At 36.8% G+C, this 26497-nt stretch overlaps 1 protein-coding gene across 2 annotated transcripts in view; it reads right to left on the minus strand.

The window, feature by feature from the left end:
* Window positions 1-26497, minus strand: part of PRKDC (protein kinase, DNA-activated, catalytic subunit) — an 83863-nt gene that overhangs the window by 52343 nt on the left and 5023 nt on the right. For both annotated transcript variants that reach the window (XM_027638615.1, XM_027638613.1), the window contains exons 7-36: window positions 26195-26294; window positions 25603-25658; window positions 25481-25511; window positions 24315-24472; window positions 23950-24096; window positions 21775-21939; window positions 20759-20927; window positions 19678-19727; window positions 18395-18532; window positions 17960-18109; window positions 17409-17524; window positions 16559-16718; window positions 15552-15638; window positions 15050-15169; window positions 14495-14654; window positions 13934-14040; window positions 11982-12072; window positions 10814-10977; window positions 10000-10152; window positions 8709-8816; window positions 8014-8240; window positions 7496-7590; window positions 6432-6531; window positions 5328-5461; window positions 4566-4820; window positions 3319-3545; window positions 2503-2711; window positions 2230-2362; window positions 1020-1178; window positions 507-710 (exon numbers count right to left, since the gene is read on the minus strand). In XM_027638615.1, the coding sequence (XP_027494416.1) occupies window positions 507-710; window positions 1020-1178; window positions 2230-2362; window positions 2503-2711; window positions 3319-3545; window positions 4566-4820; window positions 5328-5461; window positions 6432-6531; window positions 7496-7590; window positions 8014-8240; window positions 8709-8816; window positions 10000-10152; window positions 10814-10977; window positions 11982-12072; window positions 13934-14040; window positions 14495-14654; window positions 15050-15169; window positions 15552-15638; window positions 16559-16718; window positions 17409-17524; window positions 17960-18109; window positions 18395-18532; window positions 19678-19727; window positions 20759-20927; window positions 21775-21939; window positions 23950-24096; window positions 24315-24472; window positions 25481-25511; window positions 25603-25658; window positions 26195-26294 (4173 nt within the window). The remainder of the gene's footprint in view (window positions 1-506; window positions 711-1019; window positions 1179-2229; window positions 2363-2502; window positions 2712-3318; window positions 3546-4565; window positions 4821-5327; window positions 5462-6431; window positions 6532-7495; window positions 7591-8013; window positions 8241-8708; window positions 8817-9999; window positions 10153-10813; window positions 10978-11981; window positions 12073-13933; window positions 14041-14494; window positions 14655-15049; window positions 15170-15551; window positions 15639-16558; window positions 16719-17408; window positions 17525-17959; window positions 18110-18394; window positions 18533-19677; window positions 19728-20758; window positions 20928-21774; window positions 21940-23949; window positions 24097-24314; window positions 24473-25480; window positions 25512-25602; window positions 25659-26194; window positions 26295-26497) is intronic.

Genomic DNA, 26497 nt, shown 5'->3' on the forward strand with positions numbered 1-26497 from the left:
TTAGTGGTTGGAGTTCATTTTCCAGTTTAGTTTTATCCACAACAAATCCAGTCCACATGCTCTGAGATCACTCTGTAATGAAAATCTAAGCACAGTAAATGGGTCCTTGCTTTGAAAGGACATTCATGATCTGAAGTACCATGCAAAGACATCCTGAAATCCATAGATTCAGGAGAGGTAATAGGTAAGCGCTTTCCACTCAGTTTGATTTGAGATGACAGAGTACCTAAATAACGTCAGGTTGCCAGAGATCATGAAGATAGCACCAGTAAAACAAGACAAAACAAACAAACAAACCAACAAACAAACACCCAACCCCCCACCCCCTGCAATTAACCAAAGAAACCCAACCCCAAATGAAACCTATCAATCCATTTGCTGTCTGAAATTCAACCCAAGGCACTTCTTCCCCCACTACACACTCAGTTACATCCACTTCTAACAACAATAAAAGCGTTACTTCTAACACTCCCTTTTGATTTTGTCCTTTTAAAGAAGTCCAATACCATTTGGGGATTGCTGACACATGACTCCATAAGCTGGATGATGATCACATCCAGGTTTTTCAGCAGTTGTTGATTGATGGTTTCTGAGAAGAGGCTGTAGAAATACTGCCCATGAGAGAAATGGATCAAGTGGTTCTGGGATGCTCCTGACAGTGGCACAGATAACACTACTGTGTTCAACAGCAGACTTACTAGCTCCTCACACTGTGAAAATCAAGGCACAGAGACAGAGTTATCTCAAGGAAATTACATTTCATTTGGAAACTTCCTAGAAAAGCATGGGTTTTTTTAAGCTTCTATTCCAAACTTCTTTATTTTACTAGAAAGCATAACATAAAGCACTAACAGAATGCTGAAATGCTTGTTATCCCCAACTGTCCCTCAATTAAGCCGGTGAATTGTTACAGCCCCTCTGTAGGAGTATGAATAAAACACCTACTAAAAATATGGAGAGAAGACTATCGATGACTATTAAATTATGTTGCGTATTAAAAGTGGAGAACCATATCCTACCTGGTCATCAACAGCAAAGGCCAGCTGCAGGAGTTTATCAGCTAATCGCTTACTGTTAATGTCTAATGATGGAAGAGATATCCTTTCACCCCCACGTGCAATGCCTTTATAAACAACTGAAAGAAGCTTGGAGCCAACTGAGAAATGAGGCCCTTCATCCTATGGAAACAAACACACACACAAACGACAATTAATATAAACTGAAAAAAATACCATAAGGCCTTCCAATCCAGCTGTATAGCTGATGAAAACACATGAACTCCAGATAATTTTCTTATAAAGGAATGCAAATATACCATGACAAGACACCTTTCTAAATTAGGATCAAGATTTGAAATGAGACAAACCTATTGTGTACGAAGTCAGAACAAACTAACAGTAATTTGGAAATCTTCAAAATATTTTGATCCTCCTCCACTTTTTCAGATTTACTAGACTACAGAAAAAAAACGAACAGCTTAGTCAAAATGGGTGGTACACAAATGGTAAACCATGCAGCTCCTTGATTATCACTATACTACAATCACAAGTCTAGATTTTGCTAAGACATAGAAGATGGATGGCAACACCTGACAGAAATTAAATAATTGTTAAATACAGCCTTGCTCACAAATTCTCAGCCTTCGTGGCTGTTGCATAACCTGATTCCCTTCAACCCAAAGTAAAATAGATTTTCTACGATGAGAAACTTAGTAGAAGGAATTTGAATAACATAGCCTACAGCTTCACCCCTCAGCTGCTCTCTATCCTGTTTTCCTGTAATTCAGACCCACTACATCACTTCTTTATTATTGTCAGAAAATACTCCTTTTCTAATTTTCTTTATCATTTTGAATGGTCTGTGTTTAAAAGTTGTTGAAAAAATGCCTCCTTTGTAGGATAGTTAATCCTGAGTTTTTGAGTTTTCAGTCCTGTGAAACTCACTAAAAGTAAGTTTTAGAATCTACATTCTGATTTCCAGGGTCTGGAGCCAACCAGAAAAAAACACCTGTTATGAAGATTGTTCAAACCTTAGTATTCTGCTACTCAGATTTGTGGAATAACCACAACACATTTATTTCTGATCCTATTCAATACCAGCTCTTCGCTGTTAATCTCATTTTAAACAACTTCATCTGATCTGTTCTCTGTTTTCATTCTGGCCTTTTACACAGGAAAAGCTCTTCCCTGTACAGAAATATTCAACATTATTTTCTGGATAAATAATTACCTGACTATGAAGAACAGAATGAAGCAGGCCAGCTTTCTGGAGTTGCTTGCAGGCAGAAAGGACAGCACTAAACCTAACTTCATCAAAACGTGCATCTGAATTAAACAGATCAACAGAACAAAGGTCCTCAAGGCTAAAGAGAAAAGAGAAGCAGTAACATTACATTGTTTGGGAGATCCATGTGCATCTGTAGACAACAATGTTTACTTCCCCATTTTTCATGGCCAGTGGCATTTGTTCCAGAGTCATGCTTACTAGAAAGTCCCTACTTACCTCTGGGGTGTGATTCTTTTTTTTATGCACTGTTTCAAAGATTCCTTATAGGGAGTTTTCATCAAAGCTTTCAAGAGTCTTACTGAGACATCTGGGAGATTTTTCATGACTTGCACATCAGCTGTGTTAAAGCCTATGTGTGATGGATCACACACAGTCATCACCACAAGCTCTGTGAAGGTTGCATTAAGCAGTTCCTTCTCAAGTAGCTAAAAGGAAAAAAAACCCCAACATTAAATAAACGTTTAAAAATTCATTGATTTCCCTGTTTTATTCTTCATAACTTATCATTAATCCATCTATCTAAAATGAAACCAAACGTGAAACAGTAACTATTCTCACTGACTTTCAATCAACTACGGGAATGCACAGAAATTTGGTATCTATAAAAATAGACATAGGATATATGCTGTCTCATCAAACTGCATGTAAGATCTTTTAAGTCAACATAGGTCTGTTTCTGTCTTGATTATACACCTGTAAATCCTGATGTACACCTCTGTGCACACTCTTAGAGATTTACTGCAAACAAGAAACAATCACGGTCTCAGAACTAAACTTTGCAGTGTAAATTCTCTAAGAGAATCATAATTGCTATATTTTATACAGTTAAATATGCTTTATACTGCATCAAAGCTAGGCAATTAAAGGAAGAATTGGCCAATCTGCCTTTCTAGCAGCTACCACCTCCACACATTTAATGCCATCAGGAATCACACAGGAAATATTCATTTCAAGTACTCCATCTATAGAACACACACATTTAGCTACATGTAAAATTTGTATCTTGCATTCGCTACAGATTTCAGTGCCTACCTTCCAGAAATCCTGCTGGCACAGTTCCAGGATCGTGGTGACAAACTCCATGATTCGGACTATAATGGTACACTTGCTGTAATTGTACACGTCTCTCTCCTGTGGACTGAACATGCTGCCTTTCGAACTGCAATCAAAGCACTGCTCTGCTGCGTGGATATCGTGCAAAGCAATAGTTTCAAGGAAGAACTGCACAGCTTCCAAGAACGAGGAACTTTCATTTATACCTAAGAAGAATCACACTATGTTGAAATGATACAGCCGCTCTGAACTTCTAAATATATTGTTTTGTGCTTGGAAGAAAACAGTCAGACTGAGGTAACAAACAGAAAGGCATTGCATCTCACACTAGTGTTTTCTGAAAGTCCTATATCGGTTCTAAATATTAATATTGTGGGCAATAAAGGGCAGTGTTCTACTTAATGATCACTACAAGCACTGATCATTACGAGCACTTATTAAAGATGATGACTTAGGCAAATGTAAAAAAATGGGTAAAAATTTTAAATCCCTCGTTTTGAATGACTTAGCCCTATGCTAACTGCATCCAACAATGATCTTACAGTGCTGTTTTAAACCAAGACAGAGATGACACTGACAAACCACCTGAAACTTGTACAAGACTTCACATATAAAGTAACTACGCAACTGTACTATCAGCGATCAAAACTATTTTGTTTAGACTGACCTGCAAGAATAATTAAAAGAAAAACCTTTTGGGAGACTCAATGGCTACGCAAGGTATTATTAGGTACCTGATCAAAATTCAAATACAAGGCTTTTGGACCTGATGCTGCTGATGCATCAGGAACTGAAGAAAAGTAACGTGTACAGGGCTTGAAGTGAAAAGGTGACTTCTTTCATTGTTTTCTGATAGCTGTCTCCAGACATTATTAAGGAGCAGGTAAAAAGCTTCGGAAGGATTTAAAAAAAAAATAAAAAAAAATCTATTGCTCTTCCCAGCAGTGGGAAATTAGCTACAGAAAATAATTTTTGAAGATGGGACAAAGTAAAGGAAGTTGCTGGTAAGTAGATGTCTCAGAGGTAAAAACGCAAAGACATATTTCTAGGACTAAAAAGAAACATTTTTAAGATACAAAGTACTTCATAAAAAAAATCCCACTACAACTGTCACTGAAAACTTCCCACATTTACAAAAAAAACTTCAAGTCCAAGTTAAGTACTCATCTTGGATGGGTTCTGTGTAACACACATGAATGAACCTTAAGCAATAGATAATCACTCACTCAGTATTTCACAAGGTTTGATCATTCGCAGGTCAAAGAATGTATTGTAGCAATCCAGTGCTGCTAAGAACATATCCATCCACTGCATGACAGCCTGTAAACTGAAGGGTTGCTGCATACCACGGAGAGTTGGCTGAGAAAGGATCCCAGATGGATTTCTGGCATTAGTGCCACCTCCTTCAAATTTATTAATGAGGAAAGAAACATCCCTGGCTTTTAGAATATCAGCCAGCCAAGAAGATGGAGACTTGTTTCCTGACAGAAACAGAAATGTAAATTCTCTAGGAAAAATGCATTTCAAACTAGCAAGGAACTAGAGACAAACGGACTAACACACACAAACTTTGCATTTTAAAGTGGGTCTTCTAGCAGAAAAGGTATTAGTTCTGCTTTAGCCTTGGTCATATTGTTAAAATTACCCATAAGGTAGAGGCCAATTTGTAAGATGTTCCCACTAGTCTCCCATCAGCAAATTCTGCCCTTTTAGCTGAATACTACAGCAGTTCTGGGCTTGGAAGTTCTCTGTCCTGCCTGGGAGGAAGTCCACCACAAAACCCTCTTCTATGCCCACAAACCCTGAGTTTCCCACAATACCTTACACTATAAGCAACTACTCACTTTCTATTTAACAACACTGAATGAAGAGATATTTACTTAAAAAATAATTTTTCTTGTAATTAATACCTTGCATGGAAAACATGAAGGAAAGGCATGCACAATATTTAAAAAGCAAAGATAATAGCGCACTGTGACTTAAAATACCTGGTAATAAAGGAACAAATTCATAGAAGAGCTCCATGGCTTTATGTCGGCACTCTGTCTGAGGTCGTCCACACTGCACTAAGAGCCACATGACAACGTCCAGAAGACACACTGACTTAGTAGCTGGAAATCCTCTGCAAAGAAGTACTAGGGATTAACCATCCTCTTGACATCTATCAAGAAGCCACAGTCTTCCAGTTGAAAGAGATCAAAATGTTCCATGAGCACCACAGCATTTTATCTGTCTAACCACAACCCATTTGCACTACAAGGAAGAGTTCTTCTACAAGCACGTCTGTCTCTTCTCCTCACTCTGCTTTGGATCCCCAGACTCTACTTTGGATCCCCAGATCTAGTCCTTGTAGAAACAATTTACAATGCAGAATCGGGTATCTTCCCTTCTCTCTGTAACTCAGAGATGCAAAAATGGAGATTAAAGTTTAAATAAGCCTGCACAGTTTTTCTCCATTCCCCTAATTATCCAGTCTCTTAACGTATCAAACACCACCACATCAGTGACCCAAATCTAGACCCAACTTGCCAATTTTTTAATTTCACACGATAATTTGGGTAAAAAGGGACCTCGGGAGATCTCTAGTCCAACCTCTTACTCAAAGCAGGGTCAGCTATGTGATCAGACCAGGTGACTCACAGTTTCATCCAGCATGATACTGGATCCATTTTTTGCTTCTTCCACCTTTTTTGTTACTGCTCTTTAATTGCTGATCATCCTGCTGCAGCTTGTTATGCTTCTGCTAACATTTAACAGCAGTAAGAAAGGCTTTGGAGGAGTTTCCTGCAAGTGCTGCTTTGTAGCACTGTTGCTAATGTTATTATAAACACTGCTGTGAGGGAAACATGCTTTTCTTTTCTGCCTGTCCTTTGTAAACTACAGCAAATTCACCATGCTGCAATAAAGAATGACCATCATGAGCCTCTCATATTATGTCCAGCATTTTCCCACCAGTGGTTCAACAGATATACCAGGACATCTGTATCAGCAACTGGCATAAGACGAATTCCTCATTCATAATCCCAAGCATTTAATGGAACTACTGACATAATTCATTAGAATGTAATATTAAAAAAAGGCAAATTGCTGACCGTGGTACTCGGCGTTTTCCTTCCTTGTTCAGAGAAGGGGCTTTATGCTTGATAATGCGCTTCAGGTGATTAATAGCATCACAACATTGTTGGGCAGTACCTGTTAGAAAGAGAGAATTGCCATCTATAAGTAAATTCCAATAATCTGGTTAAATGAATCGAGATATTAGCACTATAGATGCAGTGCAAGAGACTTACACAGAGGATAATGTCTATCAGCTCCACTACTCTGTGCTTCTACAGTAAATTTTTCAAGGCTGCAGAGCAAAATGATGAAATAGCAGACAGGCCAGCACGGCCTTAGCCAGCCCTGGAGCCTCCTGTATAAATACGTATTCTACTTTCCGTGATCGTGCTTAGAGAAACTAAAAATTTCCCATATGAGAACTTCTTTTAGGGCCACTTCTATCGCAGCCTAAACTATTCCTTTGAAAGACATAAAGCTTTGTTACACCAGTTCTTGGGTTTATGTTCTAATTACTGTTAACTGATGAAAGTTAGAGCATTAAAAAAAAAAAGAAAGAAGAGTAGATTTATTGAAGAATCGCTAGTACTGTGTAAGAGGTCATAGATTCTTCACACATCTTCATACTGTTAAACAGAGTAATGACAAGGTAACTATGAAAGGGTATTACAAAATGGGGGAAATCTTTCACAAAATACAAAGAAATGTCAATTTTTGGAGTATTTTGTTTGTTATAAAAGAGTAGACTAAGATTCTCATCAAGCTACATTTTACACTGTGTAAGTGCAAAATCAGGACTCAAATCTGAAGGACTAGTAGCATTTTTAGTGTTATTACAAAATTGTAAATCATCACAAATATGATAAGGTTCTTTCTCCTGAGCCCAAAATATTCCACCTTTACACATTGCAAGGAGTTGATTCAAAGAGTTCCTAACTAGATACCAAAAGACCTCTCTACCAGTAATGAAAAATAATTCTTTCTTTGTTGCAAAAGGAAGCACATTTACTTTTCTTACAGTTACAGTTTTTCTTTTTTAAACCAAGATTCAACAGGATGACTTTTTTCTTCATTCCATACTTCATTAACTATAGCTCACCTAATGATTTCTCATCTGTATGGGCTAAGGCCAGACTTTCCAGAAAAACAACCAGGGCTTCAAACACAAACTGCTCCACCAAAGAATTTTCTTCCCTTTAAAAATCAGGAAAAATTTTAACAAGAAACATGAGTAGAAGAAGCACTAAGCGTGAAATTCTAACTAAAAATCACCAAATTAAATACTGTAGAGGTAAACTGCACAAGATGTTTTCACAAAAAAGTACGTCTAAACCAGCTTAAAAACTAGCAGTGACATCTGCTGACCATCCAGAAAAGGCATAAATAATTTCCAATAAATTTGTGATAAAAACCTTAGATTTATATGTTCCCCACTGGCAGAAACCACAAAATTATAATTAAATTATAATAAAAATTATTAGGCTGAGTAACTCAATTTTACAGCTACTATATGCATTAACAGAATGAGTGTCAGTGGACGACTGAGTTCTACAATTCTTTTTAGCTCACTGAACCTTTAGTCCAAGCTAGTTACTGTTTCAAGTTCTGTTTACTCACCTAAATTCTCTGTAGATACTGTTAAAAGCGAGTGCTGCACCCAGTCTCTTGAAAGCGCTGGGGTGAAGAGCAAGACTATACAACCTTTTAAAGAGAGACTTTGTGTTTGCTGGGCTTTTCTCCTGCTGTCTCGGTGTTGTCTGCTTAATAGACCATTTCAAAAATTCTCGTATGCACTGACCACAGAAATCTCTCAAAGTGCTGTCAACTGGATCCACTATGCCACTCTGAAATTACATTTAAAAAGAGCACTGCAAGACCTCTTGACCTACTTTGCCTCCAACCACTTTAGTTCAGTGCAAAAGCTAGTTTGAAATTTAAAGCTTTTGTACCTGGTGAAAGCATTAGATACTTAGAGAAAAATTAAGCACACAACAAAAGCAATGTCCATTCAGAGGGATGAGTGGTGAATGTACTTCAGGAGTTCCTAGTATACACTGAGGATAAAGAGTGTTTCATTAATCCTATAACGATTCTAAAGATCATATAGCTGTATTTTGAGAATGCCAAAGAAAGAGAAATCCATCATCAAAATCTCAGTTAAGAAGCATTAAATGGTCATTAAAAAACATTTTCTTTCTTTCAGACAATTAAGGGGCCATTTTATCTGTTCATGTGTTCCTAGTTCCTTCAGTAGTAAAATGATGCTAGTTAAAAATGGCACAGAAAAAAGTGAGGAAAGACTTACGACCTACCAAGATAGCTTCCAGGAATGCCACTGTATCTTGACTCTCAAACTTTTTGTTGTTGGTAAACCAGTGAATGAGTTGCATGACTAAAGGCTCATATAACTGTCTCGTTACCTGAAAAGAGTAAATGTCAACTACATTTCTAGGATTAATACATTTCTATGCTATTTTGCTATTCAAAATATGTAAGAATAAAAAACAGTACTTTGAAAAAGGGTCTATAAAATTAAAAAAGAGCTTCATATTACATTCCTGTATCAGGGATTAAAAAAACCAGATAGTTAAAACTGGTTACCTGCTTTCTATTCAATTGGTTTCAATGACCTCCAAACTTACTTCCAGTAAGATCCTCTGAGACAAAGCACATTGCATGCCACAGATTGATATGCCAAGACACAGTCAGGTAAACAGGGAAGTTTGTTTCTTAATCTGTATTTACATCTAAAAATCGGTCTTTACCACATATATTATTCTGACTTCCTGGACTTCAACAATTTTACATGTAAATCAACCTGACTGAATACTGTTCTACTGAAACATGAAGGGAAAAACACTAAATATGCTTATATATGCATGTATACATGATTATAATGCAGTGTGTATGCATCAGTTTGGACCAATCCAGACATTATTTTCCTATGGCTTACATTGAGCCCCATGCCAGTAGAAGAGGTTTCACCTAAACTGATAACACAGAACATGAAGTCCCTTTGGTCTAAAAATAGATCTGGATGCCAGGGTCCAAACAGCAGTTTCAAAAGCCACAAGACTTGTAATTTCAGCAAAGCTGAACCTATGTGTCTGTTCTGTTTTGTGCAAGAAAGGAGAAATACCAAGTTCAGATGTTTGAATTAAATATATCATCCTGAAATGTCAAAGAGGCAGTTACAAATTCTCTCCCAAACGGTTTTTCTGTGATTGCAGCTTTGCACTCATTCAGTATTGAAACAATCAACGTCACCTCAAATTAATTTATTGAAAAACAACTATGGAAATTAAATACGGTGCTTAAGAGTGCTATTGCCACCAACTCGCTGAATGAAGCTTGAAACTCAAATCTCTCTTGTGCATTTCTCTGAGTTACTCTGAACTACACTGCATTACAGAAGTCTTTGAAAAGGCCTCCACCCCACTCCCAAACCAAAACAGAATTTCAGCTTAAAAAATACTTACATTTGAGGGAAAAAAAAAAAGGCAACATGTTAGGAAAACTTCTGACAGGAAAACTTCTAAATAAAATTACTAATTAATTCCCCCATTTAAAGGTATTAAAATGCTTATAAATAAATCTACTTACCTGGTCTATGTCACAAGCAAGACGAAGCAATACTGGAAAAACTCGCTTATATAAATGATACATAGGTGGGGGACCCTGATGTCCTTCTGGCATCTGAGTCGCTTTCCCCAACATATATGTGACTATGCTGTGTAGCAGCTCACACGCTGCAACCTGAAATTTAAAAATCCCTTTGGTTATGCATCCATTACTTTCACAGAGAAGACAAAACTGTGGCCAGAAGAGAGTAAGTCACAAGAAACAGTATACTTGACAAATCACTCCAATCTATACTAAATCATTGTTTCAGGAACAGATTATGACCACGGAATTAATTTACGCACTAACTGGCCTTTTTCCTAATGTTTTAGTCTCTGTCATGGGCAGTCACATTTCAGCTGGAGAAAATTAATTACTAGAAAAGTCACCCATCATTATGTTTTCAAGGCTACTTCCATTCTTGACCCTCTCTGGATATCACCATCCCAATCCAGGACAGTAAGAAAATATTTGCTTAAGTGCTCTGCTGGATTAGGCCCGCAAGTTCATAGGCTAGGCATGAGAAGGAGACCAAACAACAATGAAGATCCACTAGTTTAAAATATTCATTTTTATGTTAAGTCTAACTCTTAAAGTACAATGCTGTCTGACAGAGCTTAGTGCAACCTCTGCTCTTCAGTTTTTAAACACTCAGAATAACATCATCATGAAAGAGCAAAGAAATACATTGTTACCTGTGAATTAATTAAAATAGGCTTTTAGTCAGAAGGAAGACATTATTTTATGCAATATTTATCAGCTAGCACAAAACAAAATGTAGAGAAAACATCAATACTTTTGTTTGTCTGTCACTTGCAGAAAGAGCCAGTTCAGTCACACGAGGCAAAAATAAATCCAAATAGATGACAGGCTTCATATCTGCAAACGGTACAGCAAAGCTCAGACGCTTTTCAGTGTCCCAGGATACACATTTCTTCATCATCTCTTCTGCAGAGGTAGCTAATGCATTTGAAAAAAGATCAAAACAAGCTTTATATCATACACATAGAGTATTTACATAGCTCAGTCAAAACAGTCTGTAACCTTTCAACTTCAGTTAGATTGCCATGCAATGTTAATTCCTCATAAAGTACTGTAAAAACTGTAGCCAGCATTTCAGGAGAGAGTTGCAGCAGTCTCCAATTTCAGTACAGATTATAAATCTAGCAGACATTGAATTACACTTGATTTAAAATACTTCTTAAGACATCCAACTTTTGTCTTCTAACGTTATAGAAAATTCTTGAAGGTCAGTCAGACAAGATCCAACATACAGACTCCTGCAATTGCACAGAACATGACTACATCCCTGGCTATCTCTTCCAAGGAAAACTGGCATACTTACTCCCTTCTCTCCCTATATTTTCATATTTGCTAATTTGGTTAACAAAGTTGACCACACTTCGTATTTAATTTCCAGGGAATAAGGCTACTTTCCAACAGTATTTATGAGTAAGTAACAGAGAAGTACGTGGCAGAAAGAAATTTGATTGTAAAGGCAGAAAAAACAAATGTAAACATAAAAAGAAAGGAACAAAATTTCTATACAACTACATTAGTTTCTAGACTATCTAAATTTCGCACTGACTAAAGTGAGAACTGTAGTTAAAAGGTGAAACAGGTGCTTAGGAGTTACAAACTGGGGCAAAATTTTAAAATGGCTTTGCAGCCAGAGGGTGAAGGGGGGGGAATAAAACCATATGCTCAGATGCATATATAATTTTTTGCCTTTAATTGTAGTTTTCTACATACTTTCTGCATTCCATAGTAAGTTGGTGACTTGCTCTACTAAGCCCCAGAACTGAATAAAAGCAATTTTGTTTAAACAAGAGCAACAAAATATAGGAATCCTTGAAAAGCTCATGCATTCCCATAAAGTGATGCTGAGACCTTATTGAAATCTACTTTCAAGAGAGACAGCAGAGGCATATAAATATTTTTATTTACATTGATAGTGTACTCACCTGTAATTAAGTTGTGACTAATCTGCCCTCCCAAAGATCCAAGAAGGCGTGCCACTCTAGTCCTTACTGCTTCCAAGGAGGGACTATCTTCCTAAAAAATTCAACTGATTAATATTATTGAAAGAAAAGTTATTTCTGTACAGAAGTAATTCAGTTTACAGAGTAAATGAAGGTTTTATGGCTCTTGTAAACATAAAGATTAGAAGGTAAAATGAAGAACCCATGGGGAGAAGAACTGCATCAAACAAGAGAACAGTTTTGGTTTAATAAGCAAAAGAGGGCAAGACTGTAAAGCATTTTCATCACATTTTGTGAGCTTTCAATTGCAACTTTTCAAATAAATGTTAAAATTTTAGTAAAATTTTATTACCACAGATAACATATACCTACAGAACGACATAACCTAAAAAGTAGAAAAAATTGAAGCAAAAATTACTCTTTTAATTTGCTTTAATTCCAGAACACAAAATTTAGATACTGTACCTATATAGAATTACAGAATCATTTAGGTTAGCAAAGGTCATAGAGACCAACCATTAACCCAGCACTGCCACATTCACCACTAAACCATGTCCACAAGAGCCACGTCCACGCTTTGTTTTTTGAATGCTTCCAGGGATGGTGCTTCTGCCACTTCCCTGGTCAGCCTGTTCCAATGCTTGGCAACCTTTTCCAAATATCTAATCTAAACCTCTCTTGGTGTAATTTGAGGCCATTTCCTCTTGTCCTGTCACTTGTTTCCTGGAAGACCAACCTCCACCTTGCTACAACCTCTTTTCAGGTAGTTGTAAAAGAAGAATGTCCTCCCAAGCCTCCTTTTCTCCAGGGTAAACAATGGTAGCTCCCTCAGCCAACTTATTTTTATAAGCAGCCTGTATGGGATATAAAATTTACTCATTTTGCTTCACAGAATCACAGAATGATTAAGGTTGGAAGGGACCACTGCAGGTCATCTAGTCAAATCTTCCTGCTTAAGCAGGGTCCCTAGAACATATGGTACAAGACTGTGTCCAGATGACTTTTGAGTATCTTCAGAGAAGATCACCCCATGACCTCTCCGGGCAATCCGTTCTGGTGCTTGGTCACCCACACAGCAAAGAAGTTCTTCCTCATGTTCAGGTGGAATTTCCTGTGCATCAGTTTCTGCCCATTGCCTCTTGTCCTATTGCTCAGCACCACCAAGAAGAGCCTGGTTCCATCCTCCTGACATCTTCCCTTCAGATACTTATAGATATTGATGAGGTCCTCTCTCAGTCTTCATTTCTCCAGGTTAAACAGGCCCAGTTCCCTCAGCCTTTACTCATAAGAGATGCTCCAGTCCCCTCATCATCTTTGTAGCTCTCCACTGGACTCGCTCCAGGAGCTCTATGTTTAAAAACCACTAGGTTGGAAAGAATTCTATATATAGGACTAAATAATAGTTTCATACCTAAGAAGACGTTTATTCCAAGTTAGCTTGTGCACTGGAATATACAAATAAAACTACACTAATTTTGAACTACTGGTCACTGGTCAAAGTGATGCATATGTTGGCCTCTAAAGACAATAAACCTATCCACACAAGATAATTTAAAAAAAAAGCCAAAAACTTACACATTCACAAAATTCTATGTGCATAGTGCACCACTGTTAAGCTGGTACCTAATTTTGGGTGTTGGAGTTAAATTTTGGTTGCCATAATATATCAGTCGGGAAGTGATACTGACTTACAGGATTTCTTCAGTTCCCTTTCCTGGCTTCATTCCCATTCTCACCCTAGAACAGGAATCTTTCCAGACATGCTGGTGTTACAGATTTTTGAACCACTCTATAGAATGGGATTCATTAAACTCATCTAAGGTAGAAATAACCCTCACCAAAAAAACCAAACCAAACATGTAGGTATGCAAGAAAGGAAGAGAAACAGTGGAAAGCAATTAACATTTAACTCTAAAAAGACAGAGGATTCTTACCACTGAAAATGTCTTTGCTTTTCTTATACGCTGTATCACAACTTTATTATATCCCTTCTGGGCTGCTCGAGAAAGTTTCCTTACTTCCCAGTTATTCTGGGATTCAACTGATGAACAAAAAAAGAGCATATCAATCAGTTTATTGTAACAGCAACCCATGCACCTCCTCATACTTTCATAAAAACCACAACACTCTGGTTTTGCCCATTTTTATTTTTAAGATGTGACAATTATTCTTTCATTTAAAACCTTTATTAAGGAAAACATAATATTTTAATAAGTCTCTATTAGCGAAAACTAAGTTGATTTATGCATACAAAGGACATACCACAGAGAAGTGACATATAAAATGGCTATAATTAATGATTGTTTAGCAGAAGCAAGTAAATCCTAGTTTAAAAAAAGAGGTAAATTTTGGGGTGTAAGGGAAGCTGTATTGTTCCAACCAGAGGAAGTATGAAATATAGACGAAAGGTATGTCACATCCACTTCTTTAGGTATTAACTATAAAAAATTATTTTTCCACTCCCTTAAGACTACCAATTTTTTGCATGTACGTACCTACAGATGTAGAGCTTTTCAAATAACCATCAAGAAGAGGTAGAACATCCTTGTAGTAAGGTTGCATAATATGTCTGGGGATGTGAGCTGACCAGTCTTCCAAAGCATCCAGTCCCAGATCAGCCATTGGGATACAGCTAAGGCCCAGCTTAAATGCAGTCTGTGCATCAAATATAAAACTATCAGCCTTTCATTTTTATTGACTACTATTATTTAAAGGTAACCCCCCCCCAAGTTTGAAAGCATTTAGCATACAACACATATCCTTTTGTAATAACTTTTGCCTGCTTAACATCTCACTCAAGATCAGCACAGGAGATACATATTATACTCCAACACAGGCACTAAGAGGGTCGGCTTAGGTCAAAAGCCAATTCCAACAATTTACTTGTTTATCCAAAAAGTCAAGTCATTTGTATAATATATCTCACTGAAGACAGTATAAAGCTTAATAGTTATCTTAATAGTTTAGCAGATACTAACTTTCCTCCAGAATGTTTGCATGTATTTTAGTAAAAAAAAAAAAAGTGCTAGCTGTACATCACTTTGACCCACCTGCAGTGCAGGAATATAAGCTTTGATATCAAGCATGATGATGTCATGTGGTAAAGAGAGCAAAAATATAAGACAGGATGCCAATAACTCATCCTTATACTGTTTCATTTTTGCTGAAACCTAAAATTCAGATAAACAGGTCAAGAACAATCATAAACCTTTTAAGATCTTAATTTAGCTGTATCAATACCCACGTAAAATAAACAAGTCAAAACCAACACTGGAATCTCATTCACTTGCAGACAGTTACCAGAAAGTAATTAATACACAAGTATACAGTTATTTCTCAATTTTATATGGATAGGTGACCAATACATCTCTTCTGACATTAAGTAAAAAACAGGTAGAAAAATATCTTAAAAAGCCTCTAAGTTGCATAGCCCAAAGAGCAGGAATACTTCTATCATACATGTAAGATTTCTCAGAAGATACAATTTTGATTGAATCATGTATATTCAATTCAATATTCAGACTAAGAAACTTAGTGAGCAAAATTACTTACCTCTTTTCCAAACTTTACAAACAGTGCAAAGCAAGACCTCTTTTCTGGGTCTTCAGGACATTTTCTGAGACTCATCGGACTGACACCCTACAAAACAGAAACCACATATCAACAGTATTAAAACACCTGTAGTAGACAGTACAAATATGAAACACAAGATCAACTCAGAATACATAAATTATTGTCCAATACAAAACTGGTATCAGTGAAAACTTGAAATGTAACCTTTCAAAGGTTAGAAACTAACATTAACAGAGTGCACCGAGGGTTGACTTTTTTGAACACACTTAATGCCAATAAGCAAGAGACATGATTGAAAAGTAACTTTTCCATGGCTTAACTTCCTCCTTGTCAGCCCATCTAACAAACTACAAAAACCCCAAACTTCCCTAACAGCGGATGTCCAGGTGGCAAGAATGATGATGGAATAAGAAAACAGCAATTTACAACAGCATCCACAGTACGAGCATCTACAACAAGTTCCTGAATTTTCTTCAACTGGTGCCATCAGCAGCAGTGGCAGGAACAGCTGTGGGCTCTGTGATGGGCTACACACAGCAGGTACACACACCATCACTTTAACATAGCTTCCATGCCACAAATAGCACATCCACCAGCAGAGCATCTTATTTCCTGTGGAAATCAATGAGTGGAGTAGAAGAATACTCCAGAAGATGAAAAATTAACCCATACATGTCTCTGCTGTTCTGGTTAGATTGCTTCTGACGTACTAAAGCTATCTTTTGTACTGCCTGCACTGTACTTCCAATCTCCATTCACCCAGCTCAGGATTTTGGAAAGAGCGTTACGCATGACTGGTGTCTCTTCACAAAGTGGGTTTCTAGTCTAAATTTTTACTTTCTATATGCTTGTAACTAGAGGCATAGGAGGCTATAAATATTTGAAACAACCAAGTAACAGTTTCAATGAACTATTTTCCATAGTGCATAAAATACTATATATAAAGAACTGCACAATCACTAATGCAAAGTTACCCCTCTTCTCACCTCAAAGTATTTTATCCTCTTGGCAATTTTCATTGTAACAGAAAGTAGCTTGTAGAATCCACTAATAAGAGGTAGTCTTGTTGAATGCATAATAAGCTCATAACCAAACGAATACATCCAAGGGTTAAAGTATTCCACATGTTTCTCTGGAAGTATCTCTCTAAAACAGAGGCACAGAAAACATAGGGGTGCAGGGGAAAAGAAAGAAAAAGAAACCAAATAAAATACGTTTTTTTAAACTTTCATCTCAGTAAAAGAATGGAAATATTGCTAAAACAGAGCAGTTCCAAAGACAGTGAGGGAATAATTGCATGCTGCCTTCTGAGACAAGCACAGGAAGATTTTTATTTTGCTTTAGAGTGCAAAGTTACTTCTTCCTTATTATATCTTGTTACTGAATATCCTCACATATCACATTTCATTATTGAGACCGTAGTATCCTTAGGGAAAATCAACTAGAGCTCCACAGGCAACTAATGCTGTATGTTTCACTTAATGCCCCTTACTACTCTATGAAGACTGTTATTTCTGGTCTCTGAAGTATTTAGGATATATGCTCAGTATAACACCAAAAGTTACAACATATACGGAAAGACAATTACACCCCAATAATGAAAGTGAATGACTTGTCTCCTGTACTCTTCAAAAACACCTGAGCTGATGAGCGAGTATGTTTTTACCTATGACCCAGATAACCAAAAACCCCTTACTGTCTCCCTGCTAATAATCTTGTGCATTTTGAAATATAATCTATAAAACTAACTCAGAAACATGCATCTTAAATAAATCTGACCTCAAACTTCTTCCAACCACTTTGTAACTTCCAAATTACAGAAAAACATATCAATACCTGCAGAATTCCACTAGATTTAGAAAGGCAATAAAGTCTGTTGGCTTCGTTGGTTGAAGATTTGAAGCAGGGTCAGAAGTAGGCCCAATCAAAGCCCCGTCACTTTCATTTTCATCCTAAAAACAAATATTGAAGCAAGAACACCAGATCTGACAACACAGAAAACATTTACACCATTTTTTGCCAGATAAACAGTCTGTCTCTTTTTCTAGCTGCTATTAGCTATTCTGACACAAAGGACTTTTAACTGACACATCAACAATTCAAAGGAGTAGTAAGGGATGCTTGTTTCTGAGAAGAAAAATCAAAACCAGTAGATGCCAAAGCAGAAAGTCTAAAATAACAGATTCTGTGAACTTCTACTGAATCTGATATTTCCATCCCCTAACACTGCCATGCAACATTCAGAAATATGAAGTAAAACATCTTGCCCAGTATGAATGTTATTGCTATTGTTAGGTGCTATCTAAGCATAACAAAAACAAAACAGGGGATTTGATTTTGGTTCCCCTACAACAGCAGCAATTAATGGACAAGTCCTCAGCTCTCACCTGTTCATTAACATCCAGTTTCTGAACAGTCAGGTCCAATTTCTCAATAATCTTCAAAATAGATTTTATAAGTTCATCATACAGCAAGCGATTCAGAGATTGTAGTGGTGAATTTTCAGTAAGAAAGTTTGCATCCTCAAAAATACATTCCTTTGTAGGAGAAAAAAAGTTTGCATTTCAAAACACAAATGAAAATTAATTCTTTAACTTATAAACTAACATTTGAATGATCCAGAGAATGCAGTTTTAGATGTTTCTCAACTATGAAAGTATAAATTAATCCCTGTTTAATTCATTTATCAGCATAAAATCCAACTAAAATCAAGAAACAGTCCTTCTACACTATGACATTTAGAGAAAGTCTGAGGTTGAAAAGCAGCAATAAGACTCAGGATTGTGCTTCCTTTTGTATTTCCATGTTAACTGTGCTTTTACCTTCATTGTGTCACAGTTCAGTAGACTTCTAAAGAGATACAGATAGTCCTTATAAGTCGGTACTTTCCATCTCCCTGTCCCAACCTCTCCAGCTTCAGAGGGTTCTGTTGATCCAGAAGTTTCTTTTCCAAAAAAATCCTAAAGGGACACAATATTTTTCAGATACACTGCTGTGGTGGTTTAAGCTTGGCTGGATGCCAGGTGCTCACCAAGCCACTCTATCATCCCCTCTTCACCAGGATGGGGAGGGGGGAAATAAGATGGATTAACTTGTAGGTCAAGATAAAGAAGAGTAATAATGCAAAGATCATATGCAGAAGCAAAGGATGACAAAAGATTTATTCTCTATGTCCTATCAGCAGAGAATGTCTGGCCACTTCCTGCGAAATAGGCCTTTGGTAATGCAGCAGACGTTCCAAAAGACAAATGTCTTAATAATGAATGGCTCCCACCTCCTCCTTTCTCCTAGCTTTCACTGCTGAGCAGATGCCATATGGTATGGAATATCCCTTTGGTCAAGTTTGGGTCAGCTGTCCTGGCCACGTTCCCTCAGCCTACTGGTGAGGGGGGAATGTTGGGAGACAGTGCTGATGCTGTGAGAACACTGCTCAGCAGTCCCCAAAATACTGGTGTGTTATCAACGTTTCCAGCTGCAAATACAAGCACAGCACTATGAGGGCTGCTGTGAGAAAAATTAACTCTGTCTCAGTCAAATGCCAACACAACTGCATACGTAACTGCCTGACCCACACTAAGACACAATTTAAAATTACTGTTGCAGGTAGAAACATTAGTTTTCTCATCTAATCTATCTGAAAAGAACACAAAACAACAATCTCCTTCCAAAAAAATCTCTAAAGCTCTTCTCCTAGTGCTCTGTATTTGAGAGAATCTACAGTTATCCTGCTGCACAGAATTAAAAAGTTTTAAAATCCTCCCTTAACACAAGCATTCAATACAACTTGTAAAATGTCCAAAATCTGTTAACCTGGAAGAAAGCCGGATGGCTTTACAAAGACAACACAACCAGCCAAAAGTCTATTTCCTGTCATTTTTCCCATTCAGTACAAGAGGCACATCCATATTATGCTGAGCAGATGTGGGGATGAGAGACTAGTAAAAACTGAGCCAATAAGTAATAGCAATAATGGACTATAACAAAATGGATAGTACTATTTTTGCATTTTTTGGCTTTCTCCTGTTTACCGGGTTAGATTGTCAAGAACTGGAATGTATACTCCAGGAATCTAGATGAAAGAAATATGTTTTAACAGTTACTTTACCTTTGAAAATGTGATCGGCTTGGAGAAAATTCTGATTAATCCCTGATGCACTGAAACAAACAAAAACACAAATTGCCTGAACTGACTTAAAAAGGCACAGCATCCATATCACTCATTACATTAACAATGAAATAAATCAGTCTTCTATTTTTCATATTCTGTCAGGATAAGGGAGAGGCAAAGGAACACAGATTTTTTCTTTAAGGATGAAATAGCCCAAACCAAAGCCTTAACTGTAGGGTGTTTCACAAGGAACCAGTTTTGAACTTACTTGTGACTACTGTTTCTTAATACTGCTTTGACTTTTTCCTGTCTCTGAATGCAGTGATACCCAAGGCATTGCCCATAATGCCCTTTTTGAAAAGGCAACAATTCCCAGTGACTCTCACAGGCATGGTGCTTGGGTGCACCACTCCCCAAATCAAGACCATGGGAAACAACAGAAATGCCAGAGCAATAGAGAAAATACATTATAAATAATTGAAAGAAATTAAAAATATTTTCTATATATAATTACAAAGAAATGTCAGCATGCTGGAGGCTACTAGAACTGTCAGTTACCAACGCTGACACAATTCAGTATTACCTTCACATGACTGTACCTGACTAACTGCACATTCGGAATTTCACTTTTACTATGTAGAAGTTCCAGAGCATGAAGAGTGCGTTTCTAATAGAGGTGACATACTCTACCTTTTGTAATATTTTGTAAGGTTAATTGAGACAGTATTGAATAGGTTTCTGCACATTTTTCTACAAAATTCCTTTATTCTCAAAATCCCCCGAGCAGGAACGCAAGTCTTATCACAAAAATACATTCTCCTGCCCTTAATCGTAACCACTCTGTTATCTAAAACAGTTGTTAAATGCATTCCTGAAGTGATTTAACAACAGATATTGAAAAATAACACGATAAGAATGCTAAACCTCCATCCTCAGAGAATAGAAAGGCTTCGTTTTTGATTCTAAATGGCTATTCCATATATCTCTCTTAGAACTGGTTAATCAAGCTAGGAAAAAAAATCCAAATCAAAACACCCACAATCCCCCAAAACCAACCAAGTTAGTATCACAGACTCACCCACAGTGCTAATAAAGCTCCAGAGAACTGGACCTTTTCCTGAGAGGGCTAAAAACACCTTTATGATAGATCTGCAACACATGTGCTGCATTTTTTCACTGTACTGTGGAAAGCTGTTGATCTGCAGCACAACTAGATGTTCAAGAACTGGAGTGTATACTTCAGGAACCTAGAATAAATAAAAACACAACACCCATCATGCAAAGACAATGGCTATTAGTCATTATGAACACAAGGAATTATGCTAAATTATTTCAGCAAGATACTTTGTTACAGGAATTTACCTCATGACCTGCTCTTAGAACAAGAGAGACTTGGTAAGTGAATTAATCTTAGACATAGAAAACCCCAGACAAAGAAACAAACAAAAAACAACAAAAAGATACCCCCAAAATAAAACTAAACAGAATAAGAAAGTTTCTGGGAACATCTTATGGAAAGTAGCTGCTCAATAGATTAGTGCTTCAGTGAAACGAGTCTTTAGCTTATTATAAAAGTATCAATTTAATTAAACAATATCAGCAGTATAATCTGTTCATCCTTAACCCTCTGAATACAGAATGTATGACCCAACCTTACTTCCCAGCTCCAGTAGGATCCAGAAAGCCCTCATTTGAACAGATAGGATAACATCATAGGAGAACCAAAGTATCAGCCTCAGAGTACAGAGTATCAGCACCAAAAGACAAAGCAGCAACAGAGTGGTATAAACACATAAAGGGTATGGCTATGTTCAAATAAATAGCCTAAAATAAAAAAAAAAGTATTCACATTTGGCTATCATGTTTTTCATTATAATGCACTGTCCCATTTTATTTAGCATATTCAGTGCATTTCCTTTATTCAAATAAAATCCAATAAAGTATTCTCCTGATATTCTTCCCATACTCTAGGGGATAAAAGTCATTGTATTTCAGATAAACACCTTTTACTGTAGGTAAACTCACAGCTACTATCTCCTTATACAACTGTAATTGCAGAAAGGAATTGACACGTACTTTAAACACTCCACTTACTGTATCTATATGGAATATCACACTTGCAATGGATTGGAGGAAACTTGGCAGCTGATACAGATGGTCATCTATTGTTTCTGCTTCGGTGAGGTACATTTGCTTACAACGCTGAAGGAGCTCCACATACATGTTGTCCACATCCTTAGAATGTATAGCTTTACAGGGCTTATAGAGAGGAAATAAAATACTGATTCAGCAAATATATGCTGTAGCACCAAAAAACCCAGACAAGTCTTTCCTGGACCATAATAAGAACAATATTTTAAATTTTTCCAGGAACTCAACACATCTGAATAAATTAACTTTATTCTACTTGCTACACGTATGAGCAACATTGTACTTGCAAAGAACTAACATAATAGTTCACTAATGCAGTGCAATTTACTGTAGAAGTATTTGAACTTCGAGTGACTAAAATTTCAAATTCAGTATGAAATACCTGAAGCTTGGCTGTAAATACCTTAAATACAGCATTAGAGATGCTAATACTTACTTATATTTTGAACTAGCTGCACTAAAGTAGTAAGTGGCTTACCTTAATGTGGCTTAACCAATTATCATTGACAGGCTACTACTATTTAACATTCAACCCAGTAGTCAAAATTCTGAACTTTCATTGTTATAGGGTTTCTACAGAGGCTAAAGACAACTCCTAACTAATGGATAAGTGGAAAGCATCCCAAACAATATTAGAGGGTATGTAATAAAGTTTACACATTTCTATACAATGATTTGTAAATCACAGTATGAACTAGCTCAAAAAGCAGCCTTTGTGGAAAGGAACCAGGAACCAGCTTACAAGCAAGAACTGTGCTAGGGAATTTACCATGGAAAAAGAATGGACTGATTTAGGTAACAGCCAAATATGTGAGTTAGCTTAAAGGTTGAATCTAGTCTGTCTAAAAACATGCTGACAAAATTAAGGTTATCCATTTATCACTTGTAGAACTTCAAGATTATTTTAGCAATTAGACAATAAAAGAAATATTCTGCCTTGAAACTGAATCAAGCCTGAACACAAGTTTAGTGATACAGTCATTGCTTGCAGAAGCACCAAGACTCTGCTTCCTCACAACCTAGTATCCAATGCTTGGCCAAGACTTAACCTAAACACACTAGCAACTATTAGTGAGTCTTAACATATTAAAGATTTATAGGTATTGGAGCATTAAATTTGTTAAAAATTGCAGTATTATTCTATGACTGTTTTTACATTATGCAATTTTAAATTCTTGAGTTCAGTAATAGGTTTTTTTAATAGGGTTCTTTCAACTCAGTCATTTGAAATTCTTCATTTTTTCTGGAAACAATACCTTGAACTCAAGTCCTTTCCATCTCATATCACAGAAGAGGAAGACTAGGTTTGAACAAAGCACATGAAAAATTCTACAAAACAAACGTATTCTGCTCAAAAGGTAGTAAAATAGAAAGGATTCAGCCAGTAACCAGCCATTTCATCACATTTCCTAATCTTCTCTAAAGAATACTTGAGATTATTTAACATAATTTTTGCTTTGAGAGAGAAAAAAAAAGTGTCCAGAACAATGTTATATGAAAGTTGGAGCACCACCATCAAGTACAGAGGTCGCAGGTACATGAATACCATCCTTCCTTTATCGAATTTTGACTTAATCGTTATATTCCCATTTCAACTGACTGTTGACAAAAATTGGAAGTTGGTTCCTAATGGTGCTCTCTGACAAACATACCTGTCCTCTACATATGTATGTAAGCATGGTTTTGTTTGTTGTTTTTCGATTGGGTTTGTGTTTTGCTTTTTTTTTAATTTATGGGTGTTTCACAAAGCTGGCCTGGATTCTATCATTTTAAAGCAGATAGAGATAAAGAAGTATTGTCTGTACCTAAGCAATTAAGCACATCATTAAGTTTTGTGACAGTTGTACAGGAAGCTCCTGTTTTTCCACTTCAGAAATTGTGCACAAGAAGTAACTATAACCCTCACTGTTAAGTGCTCCCACTAAATTCAGTATGTGTTCCAGTAACTTTCAACCACAAGGTATTTTAAAATGTCATTAACTAAGCTCAACACTTCGTCCAGAAACAGCAGCATTCCCTACTAAATGAGCTGTGTAAAATCGTGAAAGAATGTCTATGAATCCTAACTTCAAGTACATTCAGTAAGCTCCTTCATCAGAATAACTTTTCTGCACATACTGCTGCAAAAAGCCCATATCCACGAATGGCAATGGACAACTCTTTGCTGCTCGAATCCATTCTTCTGATGATTCCATAGAACTGCTCCATGAAGAACTGCAATTTGTCCTTGTGTAGCTCTGCATCTTTAGCTACCATTAAAGAAATCTGTAAAGCAGATACAAACATTTCAGCACTTCCAGAAATATTACAAAAAGTCACAAAAACGTACAGTAAGTCTTACATGATATTGTAGCACAAAGCACTTCAAACAAAATAATTATTTATTAGACAGATTTGTTGAACTTTCAAGCACCAAATATTCCCACTACTTAAACAAATTTGAGTTTGCTTTAGACTCAGAGATCCCAGTGAAGTTACAACACCTGATTGAGGAACGAATCCAGGGCAGAATGACTGGCTTTCCTCAGTTCTTGATGTGTGTGGCCACACCATTTACACATCACTTCATAGAGGGAAACATAGTTGTCCAGGAGCAAGGCACCAAACTGAGCAGCATGCCAGTTGAACAGCTGTAAACCAGCTGCAATTTAAAAACAATTCTCATTAAAAACCAGACTTACATTCTCCTTTACAAAACCAGCACGGGCTATAAAGTCCATGATAGGACTTCAGGTAGCTACAACCAACATGGCTGGAGGATACAAAATGTATTCTTCTAGCCACTACAGTATCAGTACCCAACATTAAGAATTTAAGCATAAAAACAACTCTCCAAAATCCTCTTTTAAAATGTACACCATTATGCAAAGTACAGCTGTGTTCTGAAGTAATTTACATTAACAATGAAAATAAAGGGATTTTACTGGTTATAAATAACAATACTTGATTGCACAATTCAGAAGGATGTGGTTTCTGTTGTAAGGACATTTGCACAAGTCCGCTTCTCTGACAAACTGTGATGCAGATAAATAAGGAATTCAGATTATAGGTAATTTCACTACCCCAAATACAAGCATAAATGAAATTTCAAGATCCTTAATGAATTAATTGGGGGTAGACTATCTTTAAAGGGAGTTTTACTATTCACAGTTACCATGGGTCTAGTACTCAAACCTTACGTTTTTGCAATTTCTGCATAAGCCACTCACATTTCACAGGTCAATTTCTAATCTTCTTCCAAATTTTTTTCCCCATTCTTTTTCTCCTTCTTCCAGTGAAATTTTTCTTCCTATTTTTAGTTTTAACCCAATCCCCTGTCTCTTCTTTTCTTCTAATTACCCATACTCCTCTTATTTCTACTCCTACCGTGATTCCTTTCTCATATCACAGTTTTGTATTACTCCAGAGGGGCAAATGGCACCAAGTGCAATGGTGCTATCTATAAGCTGACTAGACCTTGCCTAGTTTAACCTCTTGTTAAACTCTTTAAATTTCAACTTAAAGTACCCTGGCATTCCTCTGTGACCAGTTTAGGAGATTGAATACTAGAGCCACCTGAACAGAGCCAGTAAAGAATAAACAACTCCAGACAGAAGACACCATTGCATGTATCCACCTCAGCACAAACTGAAATAATTTACAGTCTTACCTAGAGGTACTGCGTATCGCCTCTGATCAACCTGTAATATCAGAAAAGGTTTGTCATATATGATTTACTCCTCATCAGGGCTAATTCATTTACGCTGAACAATTAGCACATGGCAGATTTACCTGTGGGTTGATTGCCTTCATTGCAAAATCAAAAATCTCCTTTGCAGTCTGAGGATCTGAGAAACAATCCAATAGTGAGTATTGCACTATTGACATACAAGAAGTAGAGTGATATTCTTATCCAAAGATATTTTTATCCAAAGCTTGGTAGGAAGAAGCAATATTGGAAAGCCTTACATAACTCATTTTAAGAGACATTCCTGAAACGCTCCTTAAATTTGATAAAAAACTGTGCATCTCTATTAATTGATTTTTTGAATACCCATATTATAACAGACATGTCTCTTGTAACAGAAACATATCTTTATGTAAACTGCATTCCAGCTTCAGTGTGCCTCTCAAGGCTGCCCAATACCTGGTCAGAAAATAGCACTGCAAACATTTAATGTATAGAAACATATCGATGAAGCCACTTCCTACAATGACAGGGACCATGTATTGTCCATAAAACATCTACCAGTAGGGAAATTTTCACTTGGTATTTACAGTGAGAAATGGTGCTACTTTTTGGCTGTATAGCAATTAAAAGTATAACTGTCTGTACAACTGTACCAAAATGTGTAACTGTCTTTCTTACAGAAAAAGAACATACCTTCATCCACAGATTTGGTGAAGTTGCACATGAGTGCAACCAGTCCCCTCAGACATCCTGCTACAACAGGTAGCTTGGGTCCCCTTGTAGCAGATGTCATCTGAAAAAAATATAAAAAAAAAATATCCTCAAGCTAACATTAATTTACACCAAGGCTTCCCAGTTCCAAGAAGTGCAGATAAAATAACTTTATCAGCACCCAACTCTACAAACACAATGCCACAGAAACATCTCCTACCCAAAAGTTTCATATCATTTGGAGGGAAGCATAAGAAATCCTTTGAAAAGCATGTAATATGTTCC

The sequence above is a fragment of the Corapipo altera genome, unplaced genomic scaffold (genome assembly GCF_003945725.1).
Source record: "Corapipo altera isolate COAL_440 unplaced genomic scaffold, ASM394572v1 49, whole genome shotgun sequence".
Lineage (NCBI taxonomy): Eukaryota > Metazoa > Chordata > Aves > Passeriformes > Pipridae > Corapipo > Corapipo altera.